The sequence below is a fragment of the Rhea americana genome, unplaced genomic scaffold (genome assembly GCF_003343005.1).
Source record: "Rhea americana isolate MKP2758 unplaced genomic scaffold, rheAme1 scaffold_225, whole genome shotgun sequence".
In the NCBI taxonomy this organism is placed as follows: Eukaryota; Metazoa; Chordata; class Aves; order Rheiformes; family Rheidae; genus Rhea; species Rhea americana.
The window spans coordinates 890,873-911,552 of record NW_028186341.1 but is presented as its reverse complement, the minus strand read 5'-3'; the positions used below and the strand labels follow the sequence as shown (position 1 = coordinate 911,552).

At 40.0% G+C, this 20,680-nt stretch overlaps 1 protein-coding gene across 1 annotated transcript in view; it reads left to right on the top strand.

Moving 5' to 3' along the window:
• ELP3 (elongator acetyltransferase complex subunit 3) overlaps nucleotides 1-20,680 on the top strand; it is a 92,719-nt gene that overhangs the window by 247 nt on the left and 71,792 nt on the right. Inside the window, exons 2-7 of the mRNA XM_085305640.1 lie at nucleotides 346-445; nucleotides 1,359-1,497; nucleotides 2,605-2,675; nucleotides 5,171-5,234; nucleotides 7,053-7,121; nucleotides 9,914-10,068. Of these exons, the coding sequence (XP_085161766.1) occupies nucleotides 346-445; nucleotides 1,359-1,497; nucleotides 2,605-2,675; nucleotides 5,171-5,234; nucleotides 7,053-7,121; nucleotides 9,914-10,068 (598 nt within the window). The remainder of the gene's footprint in view (nucleotides 1-345; nucleotides 446-1,358; nucleotides 1,498-2,604; nucleotides 2,676-5,170; nucleotides 5,235-7,052; nucleotides 7,122-9,913; nucleotides 10,069-20,680) is intronic.

Genomic DNA, 20,680 nt, shown 5'->3' with positions numbered 1-20,680 from the left:
CTCGGAGGGCTTCGGGGCTGGCACGGAGGAGGCGGTGAACTGCCAGCATCGCGCTGTCTTTAACTTCCAGTGACTTGGTTCCCGCTGTTGTGCCGGTTCTCCTTCTGAGAAGGCGGAGTTTGCCCTAGAAGTAAAAGAAAACCAGCGATACAAAGCAGTGACCCTGTTAAGGGAATGCTGCAGTTCAAGGATGAGGTGCAGGCGCAAAATCGCCTCTGTGGGCAGCGGTGCCCTGAAATTGTAGAAAATCTTAAAAATGAAATAAAAGGCAGGTGCCCCTTGATTGTCACAAGCACTCAGAAAGTCCCAATATACACGTGGTTTGTTATCTCGTTCTTATTTCAGGAGATCTCAGCCATGCAGAGCTGATGATGATGACGATAGCGGACATCATAAAACAATTAATTGAGGCTCATGAGCTGGGGAAAGATGTGAATCTGAACAAGTAAGTCATTCCAGGATGAAACTAAGCAGTTGGTTCACCAGTATGGAGCATCCTGAGCAGTCTGTTACTTTCAGGCTTCATTTTAAAACAATGTTTCACTTCCATAGGCTAACGTAATTTCTCCTCTATTATTTGACAATGAAATGTATTTTAATTTCAGATGTGAAGACTTGTAAATTTTGTGCTGATAYGAAGTCATGCTTTGCTACTTCATTGCCAGCGTTCAGAGTACAAAATCGGTTGTGTTGTGAAAAAGCCCCAAGAAACTTGTAATTGTCTTTTTTGTCTCAATCTGCTAATCCCAAAGTCAATTCCATTTTGTGAAAGGGAGAATATGGGTAAAGTTTAAAGCAAATTTTCATAGCAATATGTTACAAACAAAATTATTTTTTTCCTTCTTTACATATMTAGAATGATGAAAACTCGATTTAGCCTAGTATCCCTATTTAATTTTCATCATGTAATTGTGAACATCCTGTTGATGCTGGAAACAAATAAGAGAAATATCTTGAAAAGTAACTTAACTAGAATCTGAGTTTGTGGGAGATCATTTGGATGGAAGTCTTATGAAAAGAATAATTYACTGAAAATGGGTAAGCTGGAGTCTCTGGGGCAGCTTTTACAATGTTTTGGGTAAACCATATTTAGAAGTAGAATGTACAGGAAACTCAGAACATTGGCAATTGTTGCATATCAATTGCATTTGGAGTTTTATTTGCTGTATTTTAATGCTCAGTGCAGCTGTTGTTGTTGCAAAGAATTGCTCTTTGCTTTTTCGATAAGTTGCCTGAAAAGGCAAATTAGGAGAACCTACCTAGATCTCTCTCTAATGGAACAGTAACAGGATAGCGCTGCTGTAGATGGCCAGGCAAGTCTGATTGTAATCATTAATTTGAGGTACTTCCGCTTTTAGGCTGAAAACCAAGATATCAGCTAAGTATGGACTTTCAGCACAGCCTCGTTTGGTTGATATTATTGCTGCTGTTCCGCCACAGTACCGCAAGGTGCTGGTACCGAAGCTGAAAGCCAAGCCTATTAGAACTGCTAGTGGGGTAAGCACATATATTATTCTCTCTGTCTACCACCATCGTCTCCTGCATAGAAAAATTATGCTGGATATGTAATTGCTCTCAAAGATGAGGATATTGAATGTCCCGAAGCTTTAATGAAGATGCACTGGCTGCATTGCCAGCTTCAAGATGGTCTATTCTGTGATATGCTCACAGGGTTACTGCTTTCAGAGCAYTTGAGTATTGCATTTAAAGCATTTGGGAGAGGAGAAAGATGGGGTGTGGAGACTTCATTTCACTTATGAAACAAACTAGCATGTCTTGCTTTTTTAGTTGCTCTAGAAAGAGTGCAGCTTAATCTGCAGGCCCTTTCAATGAATTTTGGGTGTAAAATGCTAGTATTTAATCTATTTCTTTGAAAAAGAGTTTGGATGGAAAACAGTAATACAGGTACAGGAACTTTGAACTGTGTATGTATTACATGCGTAAAGTTAACAAAAATCAGAAACCAAAATTCAGGAAGTGGTCATATATATATATATATATGTGTATATATATGTATGTATATATACACATGTATGTATGTGTGTCTATATTTCCTATGGTTGTGGAATATTTGACTAAACTCTTACTCCAACAAGAATTTCCTGAAAAGTGATGTATTCCAAATTGAGTGCTCAAAATTAATGARCACTTGAAAATCTGTATCTCTAGCTCTTCTTCCTCCTGCACCTTGTAAAAAGGGATGATAGCATCTTATCTTCCAGGTGTTTTTCAGTATGCCTTGTGACACTCTTCCACTGTTCCACTGTCTCAGCATCTTAGATGTTCCTAGTATATCTCAATGTCAGTCTGCATCTTTTGAGTAGAGTGATTGTATCAGAGCTGATACAAGACAGCTGGTTCTCCCAGATTATTCTGAGTTATGAAAATATATAATAATGGGATTCSTATTTCTTGATATATTTGTGATATATCTTTTTTTTTAATGAGTTAATGCACAAACATTTTTAAGTGGTAGGCTAAGCAGAAAATATGTTTAGTATTTTGCAAATGCATATCTTTATATAGCCTTTCAAGGCACACTGTGTTTTTGTAACTTCTGATACAATTACTATAATTTCTCTCCTCTGTAACTGCTTATTACAGATTGCTGTTGTGGCCGTGATGTGTAAACCACATAGGTGTCCACACATCAACTTTACAGGCAACATATGTGTGTAAGTATGACAGTTTGGATGACCTAAAGGAGGACTGTTTTTGCCGTATTTCTGTATGAATCTAGTATTGTAGTAGCATCCTATTGGAGATTATTTATGTGTCCACAGACTTACTTTCTGCACAAATGAAAAGTTGCAAGAAGTTGGATCCAAAGTGCAAATTGCCTGTACCTGCACATTGCACTAAAGAATCCACTTGTTTTCTTCTTCTTCAATGAGAAAACTTTTTTCTTTTTTTTATAGGTCAAACCCTACTCACTTCTGTAGATACACTTCAGAGAATATAGTTACCAGGATAATATGTTAATGGTCAAATGCAAGTTAGATTTTGATAGATTAGATTTATAAATATACTGAAAGATCTTGTGCCTGTGTTGGCTGTCCCTGTGAGTAAACAGGGACTTGTAGAAGGTTACAGCAGTGGATTTCAAGGTCGGAAATAGAAGGGAATATACTGCAAGGAGTGTGTGTATCTCTGAATATTTTTGTACATGAGAATAGTCTGGCTACRAAGCAGACAGGGGAAGACTATTATGGAAAAGAAACAGAGTGCAATCTAAAAAGTTTGAAAACTGCTGTACTGAGACCCACCTGAGAARGCTCAGGTGTTGTCCATAAAAAGCTTGGCTTGGTGTGACAGGCTGGCTCTGCCTGGCTCTGGAACAAGCTGCCAGGAGCTTGTGGTGTTAAAGGAATAACTTTTAAGATTTATTTGAATTAAAAAYCCAAGCTGGGTATATCTTGAAGTATGCAGCCTCTGTTTGACTTAAGAGTCTGTACACTTGAAATCTCTTACGTTTTTCTCACCGTATCAATTGATCTATTGAAAAACATTGCTTCTCTTTCCCACATTGTCACTCCCAGAACTTTGGTGTATTTTACTGCCAGCTGCCTAATGGGTCTGGTTCCATTCTTGTTTTTGCATCAGCAGCTATTGTGTTTGAGATGTTCCAGGTAATTACATATGTGAAATGTCTTGAATTAGATTGCATAACTTTCACCAGGAAATTAATTTGGCCATGGTTATTTGGTAATTAATTTTATAATGGTGACAGATGGCTTGGGCTGAGTTTGTGAGGCAGAGGAAACTAATCAGTTTTACTGAGAACAGAATGTGTCTGACTTGATAGAGATGGAATTTTTTTTTCTTGTCTCTGTATGTTCAAGATCTGCCCTGTAAGTAACAGTTAACTGACTACTCTGCTACCTTGTCTGTTGGAGGTGGCTATTGCTGAAGTTGAAGGCATTGTTGACCTTCCTGTGTCAGGCTGTCGTTGAMTGCAGAGTGACTGTAGGTTGGCCATTAGTCCCGTAGCCCTCAGGAAAAAGTTAAGTCCCTTTAGAATAAACTGATGTATTTTTTAATTAGAGTCGATGTACTATTTGTCTCACAGCTAGCAGTCATTTTGTGATATTTGCGAGTCTGTACTGCTGTGTCACAGAATAAGAGTTTCAAACAAGTCTTTCAGGTTCAGCAGTAGTAGTTTAGCTCTAAACTGCCAGTACAGTTATCCAGAGTAGGTGGGACGGACCTTACTCTTTTTAAGTAGTCCTAGTGTGCCATATTCTGTAAATAGCATATCTGGAGTTCAGAAAACAAATGTAATTGGAYTTTCACATTATCAAGATACTTAAATTCTACTACTTTCTGGAAAGGAAATGCAGATTGTTTAGCTGGATGGTGTCACCATTTTATGCCTTTCCTTATGAAACAAAAGCTTTATATCAAATGAGATAATTTTTGTTTGATAGAGTAGTAGAAAATATTTGATTTTTTTCTGTTTCTAAAATTACTTTTTAAAAAAACCCAATAATCTATTATTAGTYCAAGCTTGTAGGGGAGCTTCCTAAAATAATTCCACATTTCAGGAATATATTCATGCTATGTTTTTGCTTGTAGTAAGTCTTATCAAATTTTTTTTTGTATATGTAGTCATTTGACAGATCTGAATTACTTTGTCCTCCTATTCTCATTAAGATTAAGTGAAATGACTTTTTGCGCTACTCTGTGTACTTGGGAACTGAGCCTGTATCTGTTTAGAAATACTTCCAATGTAATAGATGTTGCAGAACTGCTGKTTTTAGTATGTGTGTTTGGGCATGTGTTTCTCAGCATATGCTTATATTGGGTAACGCAGAAAAACAAATTTTTTCATCCTGTGTTCTGAGCTAATCAGTTGTGAGTCAACTTTAGTTTAAAAGCTGTATTGCAGCATTAAGGTACTATAGTGCTTGAGCTAACAAGGCCTTCCTTTTGGGAGAGGTTGCTTATTACCTGCCTATAGGAGAACTCTTGAACGCCAGGAGAGCCTTTGGCATGTTGCTGTGGTCAGGCTGTCTCAGATTTGTGTTTTACTGTATTTCTGATCAGAGATGGGTTAGGTGGAGCAGTGTCTGCTCAGCCTCGATTCTCTTGTACCTATACCTTAGACTAAGAGAATCATTGCAATTATATTGATTTGTCTGATGCCTGTTTCTGTTTTTAATACTTGCAGATACTGCCCAGGTGGACCTGATTCTGATTTTGAATATTCAACACAGTCTTACACTGGATATGAGGTATTACTTCTGTTTGTTGCAATGAACTATCTACATTTTCTATAAACTTAGAGCATCTATAAACTTCCTRTAAGTTACTCTTTGTCTCTACAAATTCATCCTTGTAAGAATAAGCAGAAGTGGACTCCATAAACTCTGTACTGAGACCTAAAGCAGCTCAACTACAAGACTGGGAATTYTTGATTGCTGTAGCAGTTTTTCTTTCTCTTGACCTTGCTGCTGTTCATACTGCTTGTAAGATGCTTTAGAGCGGGAGTGAGCAGCCTGTGATTCTGAACAAGGGCCCAGCACTGGGCTCYTGTGTTGTGGCTGCATTGCGTGACTTGTGGCTATTGGAGCTGCTTGTCATCTGAATCCTCAGCTGTGGAAAGTAGTGAGTGAGCAGGAGCAGCTGGAGGTGATACTGCTGTCTACCRTGGCACGCTGCTGCATGCCTTGCTGTTTCTCCTAGAGGAACACTAGGAAAGTACAACTTAGTACTCATGAACTGTTTCTGGAGCAACTTTTTCTCCTGGCTTTCTTGGGTATGTAGGAGATGCCTGATGACTCTGGCAACGTGAGAGTTTTATGTTGTTTATGGGGTCAAGAAAGGCTGGCCGCCTCAGTTTGAAAGGCCAGAAGGTAACTCTTTGTTCCTGACAACTTCTAACTTCGACTAAAGTCAAACGATAAAACTTTTATGGCCTGCTGTTTCAGACTGATAACTCCTATAGGAGTCATAGCTAGCATTTAAATAAAAACAGTCTGCATCAAAATTTTCTGTACTAAACAACCCAATAAAAACACATACTTTTCTTTATGGCTTAATGTAGGTTTAATGGAAGGGTATAGAGGTGCAGAGCCAGAGCCTTTCTCAGAGATGCCTGGTGGAAGGGTGAGAGGCAACAAGCTGAAAGTTTAATAGCAGAGGATCTCATTGTGACTAAATTATTATGAGACTATCTTTGCAAAACAGCTCACAGCTATTGTACAGATACAAAGTAATAAAAGAGGTAAATTACAAACCAATTTAACTGGATAAATAGGGTACAGCATCCACTTAGTATGTTTTTTTGTCTGGTGTTCTCCATTGTTTAGTAGTTTGAAACTTGTCCCATAAACATTAGTCCAAAGTAAGACAATCTTGTGTATATATACCTGCTTTATAATTCATATTGTTTTGAGCATCCTTTGTATTCATTTGTTTAGTCCTAAGGGCCTGTGGGGGTTGTGCATGATTAAGAGAGTCCTTATCCTTTACAGATTTTAATATAAAAGATAAGAAATACCAAAGAAATTCAGCATACACAAGGTACTTAAAAAAACTTATCTTAGGTATTATTAATAGACTCATGTCAGTTACTAATATTAAGTGTAAGTTATTAGGGAGCTCAATGAAAAGCATGTATTTAAGTGAAGGAATATTTGAAGTTCACRTAGAGCTTTGGAGGACATTCACTGGATAACTGTTGTGCTAATGAGGAGAAATTGAACAGGACACAAATTGGTATTTTGAAAATCATCGTGTGTGTAAGTTCTGTGTTGTTTTTTTTTGTGAATCACTGCAGAGGTTATTCATTATCCGTCCTGTCATAATTCAACTAAAATCTGAAATTGTGTCATATTTTTTATGTTGTATTACCATCTCAGGACAAAAATGTATTCTAAAATTTTCAAAAATGTAAGGATCTGTTTTCAGATTTACAATTGGATGGCTTCTCTTGTTGTGAGTTTGAAATTGTCAGGTTTGAATGAAGCATCTATTTCAATGCTAAAAATGTTGTCTATTTACTGTGTTTAATAATAATAAAAAAAATATTAAATCAATCTGTCTTTTAGCCAACATCCATGAGGGCTATTCGGGCTAGATATGACCCCTATCTTCAGACAAGACATAGAATTGAACAGGTAAATATCCAGTGTCCTGTGTTTTGGATATATCCTAAAGTTATGGCAGTTTATTAATTCGTGGATGCTCTTGTCAGCCCTGCCACCTTGCTTTTGCCTCAAATGTTACATCTCTTAACTGTTATGTTCTAAGGGATGACAGCTGGTGACGTGCTCATCTTGTATTTTTTGATTTTGGATGTTTCCAGGACCCTTTGATATTTGCATAGGAGGAAGACAAATTAAGTGGCATTTCACAAGGTTATAATCTATCATTTGATTGGGATCATCCAGTAACATTAAAGGCTCTTAAATTTAAAGCCTGYTCTATTTCACTTTCCTTCTTTGCTTTGAGGGTTCATACCATTCTGTCTGCCTTGCTGCTTTCATGGTTTCTTTTTTTTTTTTTCCTCCACATGATTTGACTTTTTCGGTGGAGGGGAGCTGAGATGAAACAGAGCAAGCAATTCATCACGGAAACTATCTTAAAACTAACCAGCGGAAGAGTGAATAGAAGAGGTGGCTATCTGCTGCCCGCCAGTAATCAAGGCAGGACAGGCTGATGTCCTTAGACAAGAACTGACACAAATATGGCCTCTGTGTGAGGAGGAGGGCAGCAGGGAAAGCCGTATTGGGCAGAGGTTAAAAAACATACCAATAAACAAACAGAAAAAAGGCTGCTCCAGTGTCAACCTGGCCTTGTTGGTATGTACATATGCTCAGGAAACTTTCTTTTCATATCCTTAGTGAGTAACTCTGATGGAAGATAAACAGCTAGATCCTGTAGCATGTTTATATGATCTATTTTTTGATAGTTTTTTCAAGACAGCTCTGTAAATTTTGTACTGTGAGATGAACTGAAAACTGTCTGAACTGACAGGCTCAAATGGTTGTGACTGATGGTGTAGGGTCCAGCTGGAGGCCCAGTCACTAGTGGTGTCCCCCGGGGGTTGATTCTGGAGTGAATACTGTTTAACATCTTCATTAATGACCAGCATAATGGGACAGAGTGTGCCCTCAGCAAGTTTAGTGATGATACAAAACTAGGAGGAGTGGCTGATACATCAGAGCATTTTGTTGCTGTTCAAGAGGGACCTTGACATGCTGGAGAGATGGGCAGAAAGGAACCTCATGAAGTTCAGTAGAGGGAAGGGTGAAGTCCTGCACCTGGGGATGAATAACCTCATGCACCAGTGCAGGCTGGGAGCTGTCCTGCTGGAGAGCAGTTCTGCAGAGAAGGACCTTGAGGTCCTGGTGGACACCAAGTTGACCTTGAGCCAGCAATGTACCCTTGCAGCGTAGGTGGCCAGCAGCGTCCTAGACTGTGTTAGTGTTACCAGCAGGTTAAGGGAGGTTGTCTTTCCCCTCTACTCAGCTGTGATGAGAACCATCTGAAATGCTGTGTCTGGTGCTGTGCTCCCCAGTGCGAGAAAGACTTGGATAGATTGGAGCAAGTCCAGTGAAAATCCACGAAGATGATTAAGACGGAGAAGAGACTGAAGGGAAGGCTCAGAGGAAGGGACGGGGTGTCTTATCAATATAAATACCTGATGGGAGGGAATAGAGAAGATGGAACCAAACTTGTCTTCATGGTGCCCAGTGATAGGACAAGAGACAATGGGCACAAATTGAAATGCAGGAAATTCCATTTAGGCATTAAAAAAAGCCTTTCTTTTACCTCTGAGAGTGGTTGAACACTGGAACAGATTGCCCGGAGATGTTGTGGAGTCTCCATCCTTGGAGATACTCAAAAGCCATCTGGGCAGGGAGCTGGGCAACCTGTTTTAGGTGACCCTGCTAGAACAATGAGGTTGGACTAGTCCAATCTCTAGAGATCCCTTTCAATCCCAACTATTCCATGATTCTATATTAGCCTCACCTGACCCCACAGAGGAATTATTTCTAAACCATGTTAACTGTCTAACCCTCATCTACATTAAATAAATGACAAGTTTTGAACCTCTCGTAAGAAGTCTTCTCTTCTAAACAATACTTTATTACAGGGACAGGAGACCCTGTTCGAACAATTACACTGAATTGAGAGTGTGCTGGTTTTGTGTCAGTTGCTGGCTCTTCATAATTACTAACATGTAGAGTATTTTTGCTGAAGTAGTATCCTTTCTACCAAAATGAGTTTTTGTCTTGGCTGGAGAATTAAAAGATCCAAAGAGAGTCTTCATCCTGTTTTACTAATTTTCTGTTTATCTCCAAATCTCTTGGAAAATTCTCCATGAATTCAGTCCAGTCCTTTTTTTCCCCTCAAGTTTGTGAGGGTAGTTCTGTGTGGATTGGTGCACATGTGAGAGAACTTTTTCCTGCTGGTCATATCTAAGCTACCTTCAAACTGGAACTTGTGTAGCTACTTATCAAGATGCTACACTCAGATTACTCATCTGCTCTGTCAAGAAGGCCTGTTATGTTGGGCACAGTATCTTTATGTGGCTCTGCATTTCTAGACTGGTGGCTGAGTGCACAGAATTCACATTTAGAAGGATCCTAGTAGTATTTTTTCATTTTGAGTTTCTTTTGATGAATAGCTTTGCCACTTGTGCCACTCTTATTTCTTTGCYGTGCTCTCCTTGTCATCATCTCTCTTTAAAATATCTTTCAAAAAAATTCTATTCTTGCTGCAGAAAAGTCATTTTTGAGATTTTGGAAGGGCTTATAAGAAGCCTGTGCGAGAATATGAATGGTTTGTCATTCATAAAAGACTTGGCAGCTGATGTAGGAAACACTTACAGTTGTAGGAATGTCAGGGTTTTCAAAGAAGTCTTTTATCTAAAAGTCTCTCACTGGTAATTTTAACTTTATAGCTGAAGCAGTTGGGCCACAGTGTGGATAAGGTAGAATTCATTGTGATGGGTGGAACTTTCATGGCCCTACCTGAAGCCTACAGAGACTACTTCATCCGTAACCTTCACGATGCCTTATCGGGACACACTTCCAACAACGTAGCAGAGGCTGTCAGGTAAGCATTTTTTTTTTTTTTTTTTTAATACTTAAAAGTATTCTTTAGCCTTGCTAAAGAATTTTTATCTTCACTGAAAAGTATTTTTTGGTCTAAGAAAAAATACTGAACATAGAATTCAGTTTTTGAAAGGCAGTGTTTCAAGTTAGTTGTTCAAATATATTTAAGTGTAGAGTATTTGTAACTTCCAGTTTTGCTGTGCTTTCTGTGTAGCACCAGCAGAAGATAAGGTCGTGGTTTATCTATTTTCTCRTGTAGGAAATGCTAAGCTTCTCCTAATTTCTCGGCGTTCCATCGGAACTTCTGCCTTTTTTTTTTTGTCTCTGCACCTTGATTTGGAGTTGTGACGTATCGCATTGCCATGAGATTTATTTGCTTCAGCTGGGAAGGGGAACTGATCCCGACTTGGAGTGCAGGTAGACGTCAGCTTCCGTAAGGGATGACTCACCCCTGAGAACGTCAGTGCTCAGGAGCTCTGCGCCCCTTGCAGTCTCCAACACAGTTATCCTTGCAGTTTTTCTGTTTGACAGGGAGTTGCTCTTGTTCTCATTTTACAGCTGATGAACTGAAAAGCAGAGAATGATTATTTGTAGGTGCTTTGAGCTATTGAATATGCAACTGTCCGGTACATCTTGCAGCATGAAACTGAGAAGAAAAGCTTTGAATGTTTGACATTTTGGAACTGACAGGTGATCATTCCTACTGACAGTTTTAGTAACTGCCTTGCTGCTATAGTTCAGTGCAGTGGGTTTTACTTGATACTGTTGTTGTCTACTGTTGATACTGGATAGGAATAGCAGTTTCCTAGCTTCAGATTTTAAAGCTGTAATTTCATCCTTCTTCCTCTGGAGGGCAGTAAACACATTTATGTTTTTCTGKTTTTTTTTCTCCCTTGTCATTCAAAGCCCAGGAAAAAGTGCTGTGCTGCTGTTTCCAAGTGGAATTATCAAGGCAATAAAATCATGAACAAGTTGAGAAAAGAAYTGATTTTCTCTGAATTGTAGATGTCATATAGAAATACTTGTAATGGATCATTTATTTTTGAAGGGTTCCTTGAAGGTATTGTTAATATGCAAAAATCTTTGAAACTACCTCATGTTAAAATACACTGCAAAGGAACATGAATGTAAAATTTCATTTGCTCTTGYGCCCTGGTTGTAATCTCTTAAAGAACACAACTTCTTTTTGAAGAAGTGTAAAGTTTGCTGTTGTCCATTCAAATTAGTGTTCTGCTTGTATGTACATCAGTGGTTCAGAAGACAGTTATTCAGTGTTTTCTGCTGCAGGCCTGTAACTAGTTTTATTGGAGACAAAATTGCTTTTGGTGTAGTGTGTCCTTTGCTCTGCAGATTACTGAGGAAGCTAATTATGACGCAGATTGTGTGACGAGGTAATTTTAAGTGCATAAGCGAATGAAATGAGTCTCAAGTCAGTGTGCTGCCTTGCAAGCACACAGGTTGAGCAATATGAAAAACCCTGCACTAGCAATGTGTGGGGTTTTTTCAGCAGAAAATGGTATTTTTAACATAAGATTCATGTTAAATGATTAGTAAATGGAGGTAGGTGGGAGTTACTAAGGTTGCACTTCTCAAATAATCTAGAGGCGAGAAGATGGTGTTTGAGATGAATCAGAGCTTTTACTTTTTGTGCTTATTGTGTACAGCTGTTGTACTACGTCACTACAGTACTGTTTTGAAATGATCAGTAAGACTTGGAATAAACTTTCAAAGTTGAATTTTTATTTCTTTGTATGTGAGGATTTGGACTTTCTCTCTCCCTTCTTCGATTAGTATGAACCATGCTACGTGGGGAATATTGACTATATTTTACTTGTTTTGTATTTTGAGTATTGCATCGGCAGTACCCTGGAATCTGCGCTCTCTCATGCCTTCCTCTTGATGAGACTKTAATAGCCTTGCTTTTTCATGCTTGTGAAAACAATCAATAARCTTTAGATTTTTTACAGTGGTTGTCTTCATGCTGAAAATGACCTTCAGCTTTTCAAAAGTGTTTCGGAGCATGACCTTTGATTAAACCAGTGCAGCATCTGTTTGTATAGGCCTCTGTCCACCTAACCACCTAACTGTGAACATACATTTTTTCCCCTTCTGTCCAGTCATTCCTTTCCTTTGCCCTAAACTTGAGATCCAATTCTGTATCGAATGCAGTCCTTCCAGTGATGATGATACGCCCTTTAATGTCTGAATTGTGCTGCGCTGATRGGCTCACAAGTCTGGCATTCTCATCTTAACATCATCTGGAGTTTTTTTCATGTAATACTTCATCTTGACCAGCCTACAACAGCTTCTGGTTTCAATTAATCAGATAAAAAGGATCTGACCCTTTGCAGTTCCAACCAGTACAGTACAATCCTACTCGGCCATGAGGGTGTRTGCTGGTTCTCATTAGCAAACTCAGCAAACAGCATAGCATGTCTGACTTGCTTTTCCTTGCGTCCTTGACTTACGCTGGCCTTTGGACTCCAGCTCATGTTCTGAGTTGGCTCCTGGCTTTCTTAGCCAGTTTGACCGCAAGACTGTAAATGTATATGTGGTAAATCATACAGCTGCAAAAACAGCTGTGCTTCTGTAACACAAGTGACATGGGACTGGGAATGATCTGTCTCAGAGAAGTGGGACACTGGTCCAGACAGCTGCTGCCAAATAAATATATGTGAAACTGTCTTTTAGTGTCTTTATAGAGCCAGTGTGGAGAACAGGATCTCCTTGGGATGGCTCAGAGCATGTTTGTTAGTTTGCTACCTCATACTGCTTCCAGGTAAATAAGTGGTTAACTTGAGAGGTGTGAATAGCTCCCATTATATCTGGATTTATGAAGCAGTATGTGATCCTTTAAAACATGAGTGGACCTGCAATGAGTGGAGATTTTGTTTTTATGAGTGCATGAACAGAACTTGCATGTAGTAGTGACCGCATTTGCTTACACAAACCCTTTAACCAAAAAAAACAGATGTGATTTAAAAAAAAGATAGAGAAACTACTAGGYTTCCATAGTGGATTCTGTTGCGAGTGGAGGAAGGAAATGACTGCCCCAAGGTCTTGCTAGTGATTAATCTTTCTGCAGCACCTCTCTCTTGAAGTAGCAGATGCCTTTTAGACTAGTCAGACAAAAGTCTTTGCTTGAAATGCTACTTGTGAGATAAATTGGCTCAGGAATTGAGTAAAGAATTGCAGAGCCAGAAGGGATTTTTTGGTTTGGAGAGAATATGCAACAAGACTAAGAAGTTCTAATTTTTATCTCCTGAGAACACAGCTTAGGAGACTTCAGTGCATTTCTGGTTGTCTGTGAAACAAGGATATGGCTGTGGTGATAAGCCTCCCGTCTTTGGGAGGAGATGCATAGTTATTGCTGAAGAATCRCTGTAAGATAGATTTCGTATTGCTTCTTTTTGTACACTAGAGAAATATATCCATCTTAGGGAGTTGTTCCCATCAAGTCAAAGTATTGATCAGTAATTGTGCCTGCATTTGCTCTTTTAGGAGGACAGTGAAAACATGAACCAAGAAGGTGTAAAATACACATGCAAATGAGAATTGCTTCTCCGCATCATTTTGCTCCTCTCACCTGACCCATGACTCACTAGAGGTGCTGGGCATATTTAACTGCCAGTGTGACTCATCACTTAACTCTGAAGGGCTGAGCACCTCTTCTCCTCTGAGCCAGGAGCTGACTTTTAATTGATGAATGAAGCCAAAAGAGATCTTGCCTTTGCTCAGAAAGGCAAGTGGCAGAAAGATCCCCCTAGGCTCCGCACCCACTGTGCAACTCCTTGGACTACAGCACGAAGTCTGGTTTCTCTCCATGTATTTAGAAATGCAGAGAAATAGTTTTTAAAATTAGATTTTAACACTATGGTGGTTTGTCCGATGTTTGTTCTGGTCTTAAATTGCATTGTTAATGGGAAAGGAAGAAGGGGAAAAACTGCTGGAACCTGATGTTCTGCAGTTGAAGCATCCTGGGTACGTGATACTTGAGTAACAGTATATTGGTGTACAGCTCGCGTAATAGTGTGGTCTTGTCTACACACACCAATCAGTTTGGTTGAATTAAACAAAATGGTTTGCGGGGAGAGGGAGTATGAACACTTYGTGAAAGGGTACTGCTCTACTGGGGTTATTACTGCATTGTTTTTATCAATAGAGTTTCTAGTGAATTGAAACAGAGCTCTGAAGTTCGGAGTTTCTTATGTTGCTCGAAAATAACTATGTCCATAATAGGTCTGTTACCGAGGACTGGTTCTGCTTTACATCTGCTGATCTGTCAGTGGCTTCTTAAAAGGCTCGCTTTCCAGTTGCGTCGTGCACTGAAAACTCAGAAGTAAGTTCTGTTGGCTGTACTTGATTTCACATGGAAGAGCTGCAGCTCCTGGGATCTGACGACACCATGAACCTGTCTTTCTGCCCAGGCTCGTTGCCAGTTGCTTTTGCCAAGTGTCCTTTAGTGTTTTCACTCTTCGTTTTTTTTCATTTGGATTGGTATGCTGGCAGCAGTGCTTCCTTCCATCACAAATGTCTGTACTATGCACAGGGGCACTTCCTTTAGGTATCCCAAAAGCTGTATTGGTCTTTTAGCAAGCTGTAAGTAGGAAGATTCAGCTGCTTTAGAACCTTTGCTGAAAAAGAAGACGTAGGTTTTAAATAATAATAATTATTTGAACAGTCCCCCCTGTTTGGGACTAGATTACTATGTGTCCAGTTCAAGACCCCTTGGCATATCTGAGAAAGATCCAAGCATGAATGATTTCGGTCACGGTTGGGTTGATATGGGGAGTTTYTGATGCATTTTAAACCCCCCTGAAAGTCACTCTCTTGACCCTGCTAAATCAGATCAACCCATGAAAAATGTGCTTTGTGTGGTTATGAGATTATGTATTTTGTGGAAAGATCCTTGTATTTTGTTCTCAGATTCCCAGATTAGGGCTCACATCAGTTATTCTTGTAAAATGAAATCTTAAGTATTATATTCTTTTTTTTTTTGAAAAAGGGTGAAGGTGCAGTATACACTTAGCTCTTGTAATGACAGATGAATATCCTCTAATGAGGAGATCTGAACACTCCCAAGTTCAGACCATTGCTGGTTTGTAGGAGTACAATGCTTTGTAATGTTTGCAAGTGTTACGGGCTTGATGATAGTGTTTTATGACACTTGCAAGAAATGCTTGGGTGATTGGAAGTTGTCTGCAGCTCAAAGAATTTAGCAAGTCATCATCTAGTGGTCACGCCAGTTGACTGCTTCTAAGCAACTCCTAATTCTGCTTTTCAAAAGGGAAGAATAACCCTACTTGTAAAAGGTTACTCTTTATTATCAGTGTTAGAAGTCTCTTTTGAATTTCCCAAGTAAGACTTTAGGTTTTYTTTTTTTTTTKGGTAGCTTTCTGCAGGTAAATTAAGTCTTGTCTTACTGCTGCTATAACTGTTGATTTAATTTTAGGGCACAGACCTGAAATGAAATTATGTACGATAGCAAGTGATCATATTATGGCTGTGCTGTTGCAGTTGTCCATGCATATGTGTTTAGCTGGCCCCATTTGTGAGAAATACTAGTTTACCTGAATCCCAAGGAAAGAGACTTAAGCAAACGTGCTTAACCTTGCAGTTAGTATAGGCTAAGAAGATACTTTCATACAATTCAGGTGTCTCAGTCAATAATTCAGGTGGCTCAGTTGACATATGGTAGCTTGTTACACTAATTTATCTTAATTGTGCTTTTAACTACTAATTGTCACTCTGTAGCAAAGGTGACTGGAGGCTTGGACTCATTAGCTCCACTGATTTGTGCTGGAGCAATTTAAGAGGTTACTGCTCACCTTTATCTACCTTGACCCTCTGCTTGAGGTTACCATTTCCAAATCAGGCAGCTGAACATATAGGTGTCCACCTTTGTGCTGCCAGAGTGCACTGTGTGGCAAAAGCGTGTCATTTGAAATGGAAAATGGACAGGGATTTAAGGAGATACGCCACCTCTTCTGCTGCAGAGAGGCCAGCCCATTCAGTTGCTGTGCTACAAATTGCCAGAATTTGATAGTCAGAGCTCACCTCTTGACTTGCCGTAATGAGCAGGTGTTTTGACAGGTAAGCTCTTGCAGCTCTAGCACAGACCWCTGTAATTGCTAGTTTAAGCTACTATTTTAACTGTAATTTGGGTAACTGAGGTGTGGGTGCTTCTCCCATGCTGCAACCCCTCCCATGCTGAGAGAAGCTTCTGGCAGAGAAATGAGTGAATAGCAGGAGGCAGCAGTGTTGCAAATTGCTGTGGCTGTATCCATCAGAGCTTGTGTGTCAAATCCCTCAGGACATCTCATGGGCAGTGATTTCCCTCCACCTCTGTGCCAGTCAGGAGATAACTGGCTGTTGTTTTAGTGCCAGATCATTTACAGCAGAGGTTCTGCTCACATTTCCTTTTATTTCCAGGGATTTGGAGACTAGTTCCTAATGTTCTGGAGAGGCAGGCAGATTTTCTTTGTTTCCAGCATTGGATGTGACTCTTGCAGCGGAGATGCCACATTTGCCATTAAAGCCTGTATGCTGCTGAGCGTTTCTTCCTAAATGCCTTCAGTATGGATAACATCTTTCCTGCTTGTAGCACTTGAGGGTGTTTACCCCCAAGTTGGCTGGTCTTTGGTAACCTATTACTTCTGCATTGCTTAATTTCTATTACAAGACCCAACTTATAGCTGCTGAAGTGTGTTATTTGGAAGATAAATAAGTGAAAGTCTTTTCATCAGATTGTATCCTAATCACGTTAAAAGTAGTGTTCATCTTGTTCCTTCTACAGCTATGGAAGGTGATTGCCTATCAAGTTATCTGTCCTGTTCAGTATTTCTGTAGCATTTTCTCCTGTATGTGAAATATTCAGGCTCATGACTGAATGTAGATGACTAGGGAAGGTAGACTGGAGAAATCGAGGCCAACGGACTGCATGGTTTTCTAAGGTGGAGGCTGGAACCAAGTATGTATTCAGCAAACATTTACRAGGTGGTAGTGTTTATTCATAAGAGAAATTTGAGTTACACCAAATTTAGCAATATTTGTAAATGCTATCGATCTGTATTTTATCCTGTGCTGGTAGAAGGGATGATCGCCCCAGCGGTCATGACATTGTCAAAGCTAAATAATGAATTTCATGAGGAGTTTTTGTACATTTTCAGCAAATTACTGCTGAACACCTGCCAAAGGGAATACTTTTCTATTTTTTGCTGCTTCTCTGCTGCGCGTGTGTAATTTGGCAAGGATAACAAGTTCTCTGGTGACCTGCACTAAACTGCTAATTTGAGGTTGGGATCCAAGCAGTCAGATAGGAATGGCAGCCAGCGATGGAATTTTATTCATAGCTCATTCACCTGTATGAATATAATCTTGGCTTAACTATTACATGGTTCTAGATCAAATTGTGCTGGCGATCCAAAGGTAATGCAATGAAGAGAAAATGCAGCATGTATTTAATTTCTGGTGTAATTTCCTTGGGCTTCCCCATCACAAAAAGTGTTACACCTTCCTGTGTATTACAGAAGTATTACCTGAGTTGCTATTTTATTCCATGTTTTCCAGATATGCAGAAGATCGAATATTAGAAATTGTTTCGTAGCTCTGTGCAGTTACAATGCAGGAAACATTGCTGATGTCCAGCGGTTGCCTTGCTGTGAGCAGACTTCTGTGTCGCCCAGGGTGTAACACAAAATGAGTCCCAGCCTGACGTGCTCGTGCCCAGCAGAGTTAACGTGTGGCCTGCACTCCCTTTTTTTCCTTCATTCAGTAGAGATTGCTTTCCTCAAATTAAAATGTGCTGGTAAAATAGTGCAGCACTGTTTATAGTTCCCTCAGCTGTGCTGTGCTTGCCTCATTGATATTGTAAACTGAGAGCTATTGCCTTTCAACAGCACTAAATTCACTCAAAAGAAGAGTCATTTTCTAGTAAAATGGCGGTGCAGTGCAAAAGTTAAAACCAGCAGGTTTAATTTTCTTTCTTTTATGGAAAAATGTCAAGAAGTGGTTTTCCTGAGACCATTTTGAGAGTTATACAGAGCAAAGGCTGTTTGCTTTTAAAATACATCTTTCTGGAGTACGTTGCAGCTAAYGTGCCCTGGGATGTTGTGCATCCTCATGACACATTTAGTTTGCAAAGCCAAGTCCTCCGAACAGTGTCAGAGTTGGGGCTGTCTGCAGCCTGAGTTTGATCACCCTCTGTCTTTGCCTTTAATTGTAATTTCCCCCTCCCCCCTCTTTTCTGTAATTTGCCTGGTTCACCTCCAAAGATGGATTCTGTGCTGCTCTGGGTTGTTTAAAGTTGGGTCTCTAAAATTAGTGGGAACAGCCTTAGTGCCTTGTGTATAAGTAGGATTTTCATTGTCCCTGAAAGTTAGGAGGTGAGATGTGGGTTCAGACAGCTGAATCTCTGGTCCTGCATGTGAGCTGGGTGCCTGGTTTCCCCTTGCAGCTGGTGGAGACCTTGTCAGCGGAGCCCGGCGAGTGATTCAGTTCATGCTGAGGCAGACGCCCACGTTCGATTGAATCACGCTGGGCTCTGGTGGTCCAGATGCCGTTGACTGCCATGGGAGATGAGAACCTTGGCACAACTTGGGTTTGTACAGCCCTGAGCTGGATCCTGCACCAAGAGTCTYGGTGCACTCCAGCCTTTGGCAGGAAATGTTTTCTGCTTGGTCTTTGATGTCTGGCTCCTTGAGCTAGTGCCGGTTGTTCATGCATCCTCAGTTTTTGTCGGATACTCCGATTTCTTCTAATGTTGGTTTCTCTCCCATTCTCCTTTCCAAGTCTTTGCTTTTTCCCCACCTCTCCCCTAACATAAGTGGTCACTGGCTTTGTCTTTTTATTCAAATCTTTTCCTCGTTTTCTCTTCTGCCTCCTCACTGCTTTATTTGTCTGGAGCATATTCCTTYGAGTTGTCTGGGTGCCAGGAAAGGACTAATAGCCCAAGAGGTAAATGCACTCTGTTCAAAATCTAGGTGTGCCCTTGGCAGGGGGAGTAGCTGTGATAGGAAGTGTTTGGCTTCGCACTTAGCGATGGAGCCAAGGGAACTTGCTCTTTGCGACTGGCCCATCCTCTCTGGAGTTCTGAGGGATTTCATGCCCCGGGAGCATGCAGGTTTTAACTGCTGTAACAACTAAAAGCTGAGCATGCAAAATAATTTTTCCAAAGTGGTCAGCGCAGTCCCTCATTTAAAGTATCCATGGCTGGTTGCTCGACATGCTGCCTTAGAGCTGCTGTGGATGGAAAACTGAGCCAGAGAGGTAGCACCAACAAGTCTCGCAGTCTGTTGCACCAAGCCATTTCGTGAGCRTGTAGCTCTGGAGGCATGGAGAAAGCAAATGCGTTTGTTTTGTAGCACTTTCTTTTTTGAGAGAGATCGTATTGCTACATTATAGGAGATATTTTGGCAAGAGAACAACATCAGCTAAACCATAGCTCTTCACTGGCAGTGCTTTTTTTTTTAGCTCCGTTTATAATTTTATTGATACAACTTCTTTGTTTCCTCGAAGCAGCAATCAAGCTGTTTTTCTTCCTCAAGCAAAATGTTTTTCTGAAAGTGTCAGATGGGAATGAGACGAATTCTGTTGCTGCAGAAAGATACAAAAATGCCAGAGTGAGTTCTTTGCTGGACACTGTCTTTATGCATCAGCGGTTCTTAGCGCATTTAGTTTTCCAAACTATGTGCAGCACCTCAATGGCACAAGTGGTTATTTTCCTCCATAACAACCTGGGAAACATTTGTTATTAAGAATATGCAGCTTTCTCTAGGTCATGGTGAGTCAATATCAGAAATTTGAACACTTTTTTTAAAATGTATAAAGTTCACCTAGTGCAATGTCTCATCAACCACAACAAGGAAAGCTATGACTTTAAYTTAGATTTAATAAAGGATACCTCATGACGTTTTCATACGTCTAGATTTAAGCATTTTTCTCCCTAATCTCGTTATCCCCTATCTGTACCTGTGTATTTACTATTCTGTGATTAAACCATCTATATAATTAAGACTCAGTCATAGATCATATCATAGAATCATAGTGATTTGCTAACAGACRTTTGAATTTTTCTTTCAAGTTTCACTGAACAAAATTGTGCAGCAAAGATCTAAGAAACCAAGGGCAAATCTTGGGCATGACCTCATGCAAGTTTTATAGCAGTCTTCATTTCACTGCAGGTAGCCACTTGGAGGTTGCTTGCGCTTCGTGCCACTGTTCTGGCATCATTTAGTGTTCAGGAGATGTTGTACCTATTTCTGCACACRTGGAGGAATAGAGAGATGGATGTAAAAACCTGTCTTATGGGAATAGCTGATATTAATCACCCAATATGAGTGGAATTTACCTAAAAGAAACCAAAATGTTACTAGAATCCGTGGAAGGAACCCTTACAAATAGGACTAAAGGCCACTTTTTTTTTGATTATATATTCCTTGGTGAAGAGACCAGAAAAGAAAAACTGACCAAAAGAAAATATTAACCAAACACAACCTGCAGCTGCACATTTTGCTTACATAGAATCATAGAATCAGTAAGGTTGGAAGGGACCTCTGGAGATCATCTAGTCCAACCCCCCCTGCTCAGCAGGGTCACCTACAGCATGGTAGACA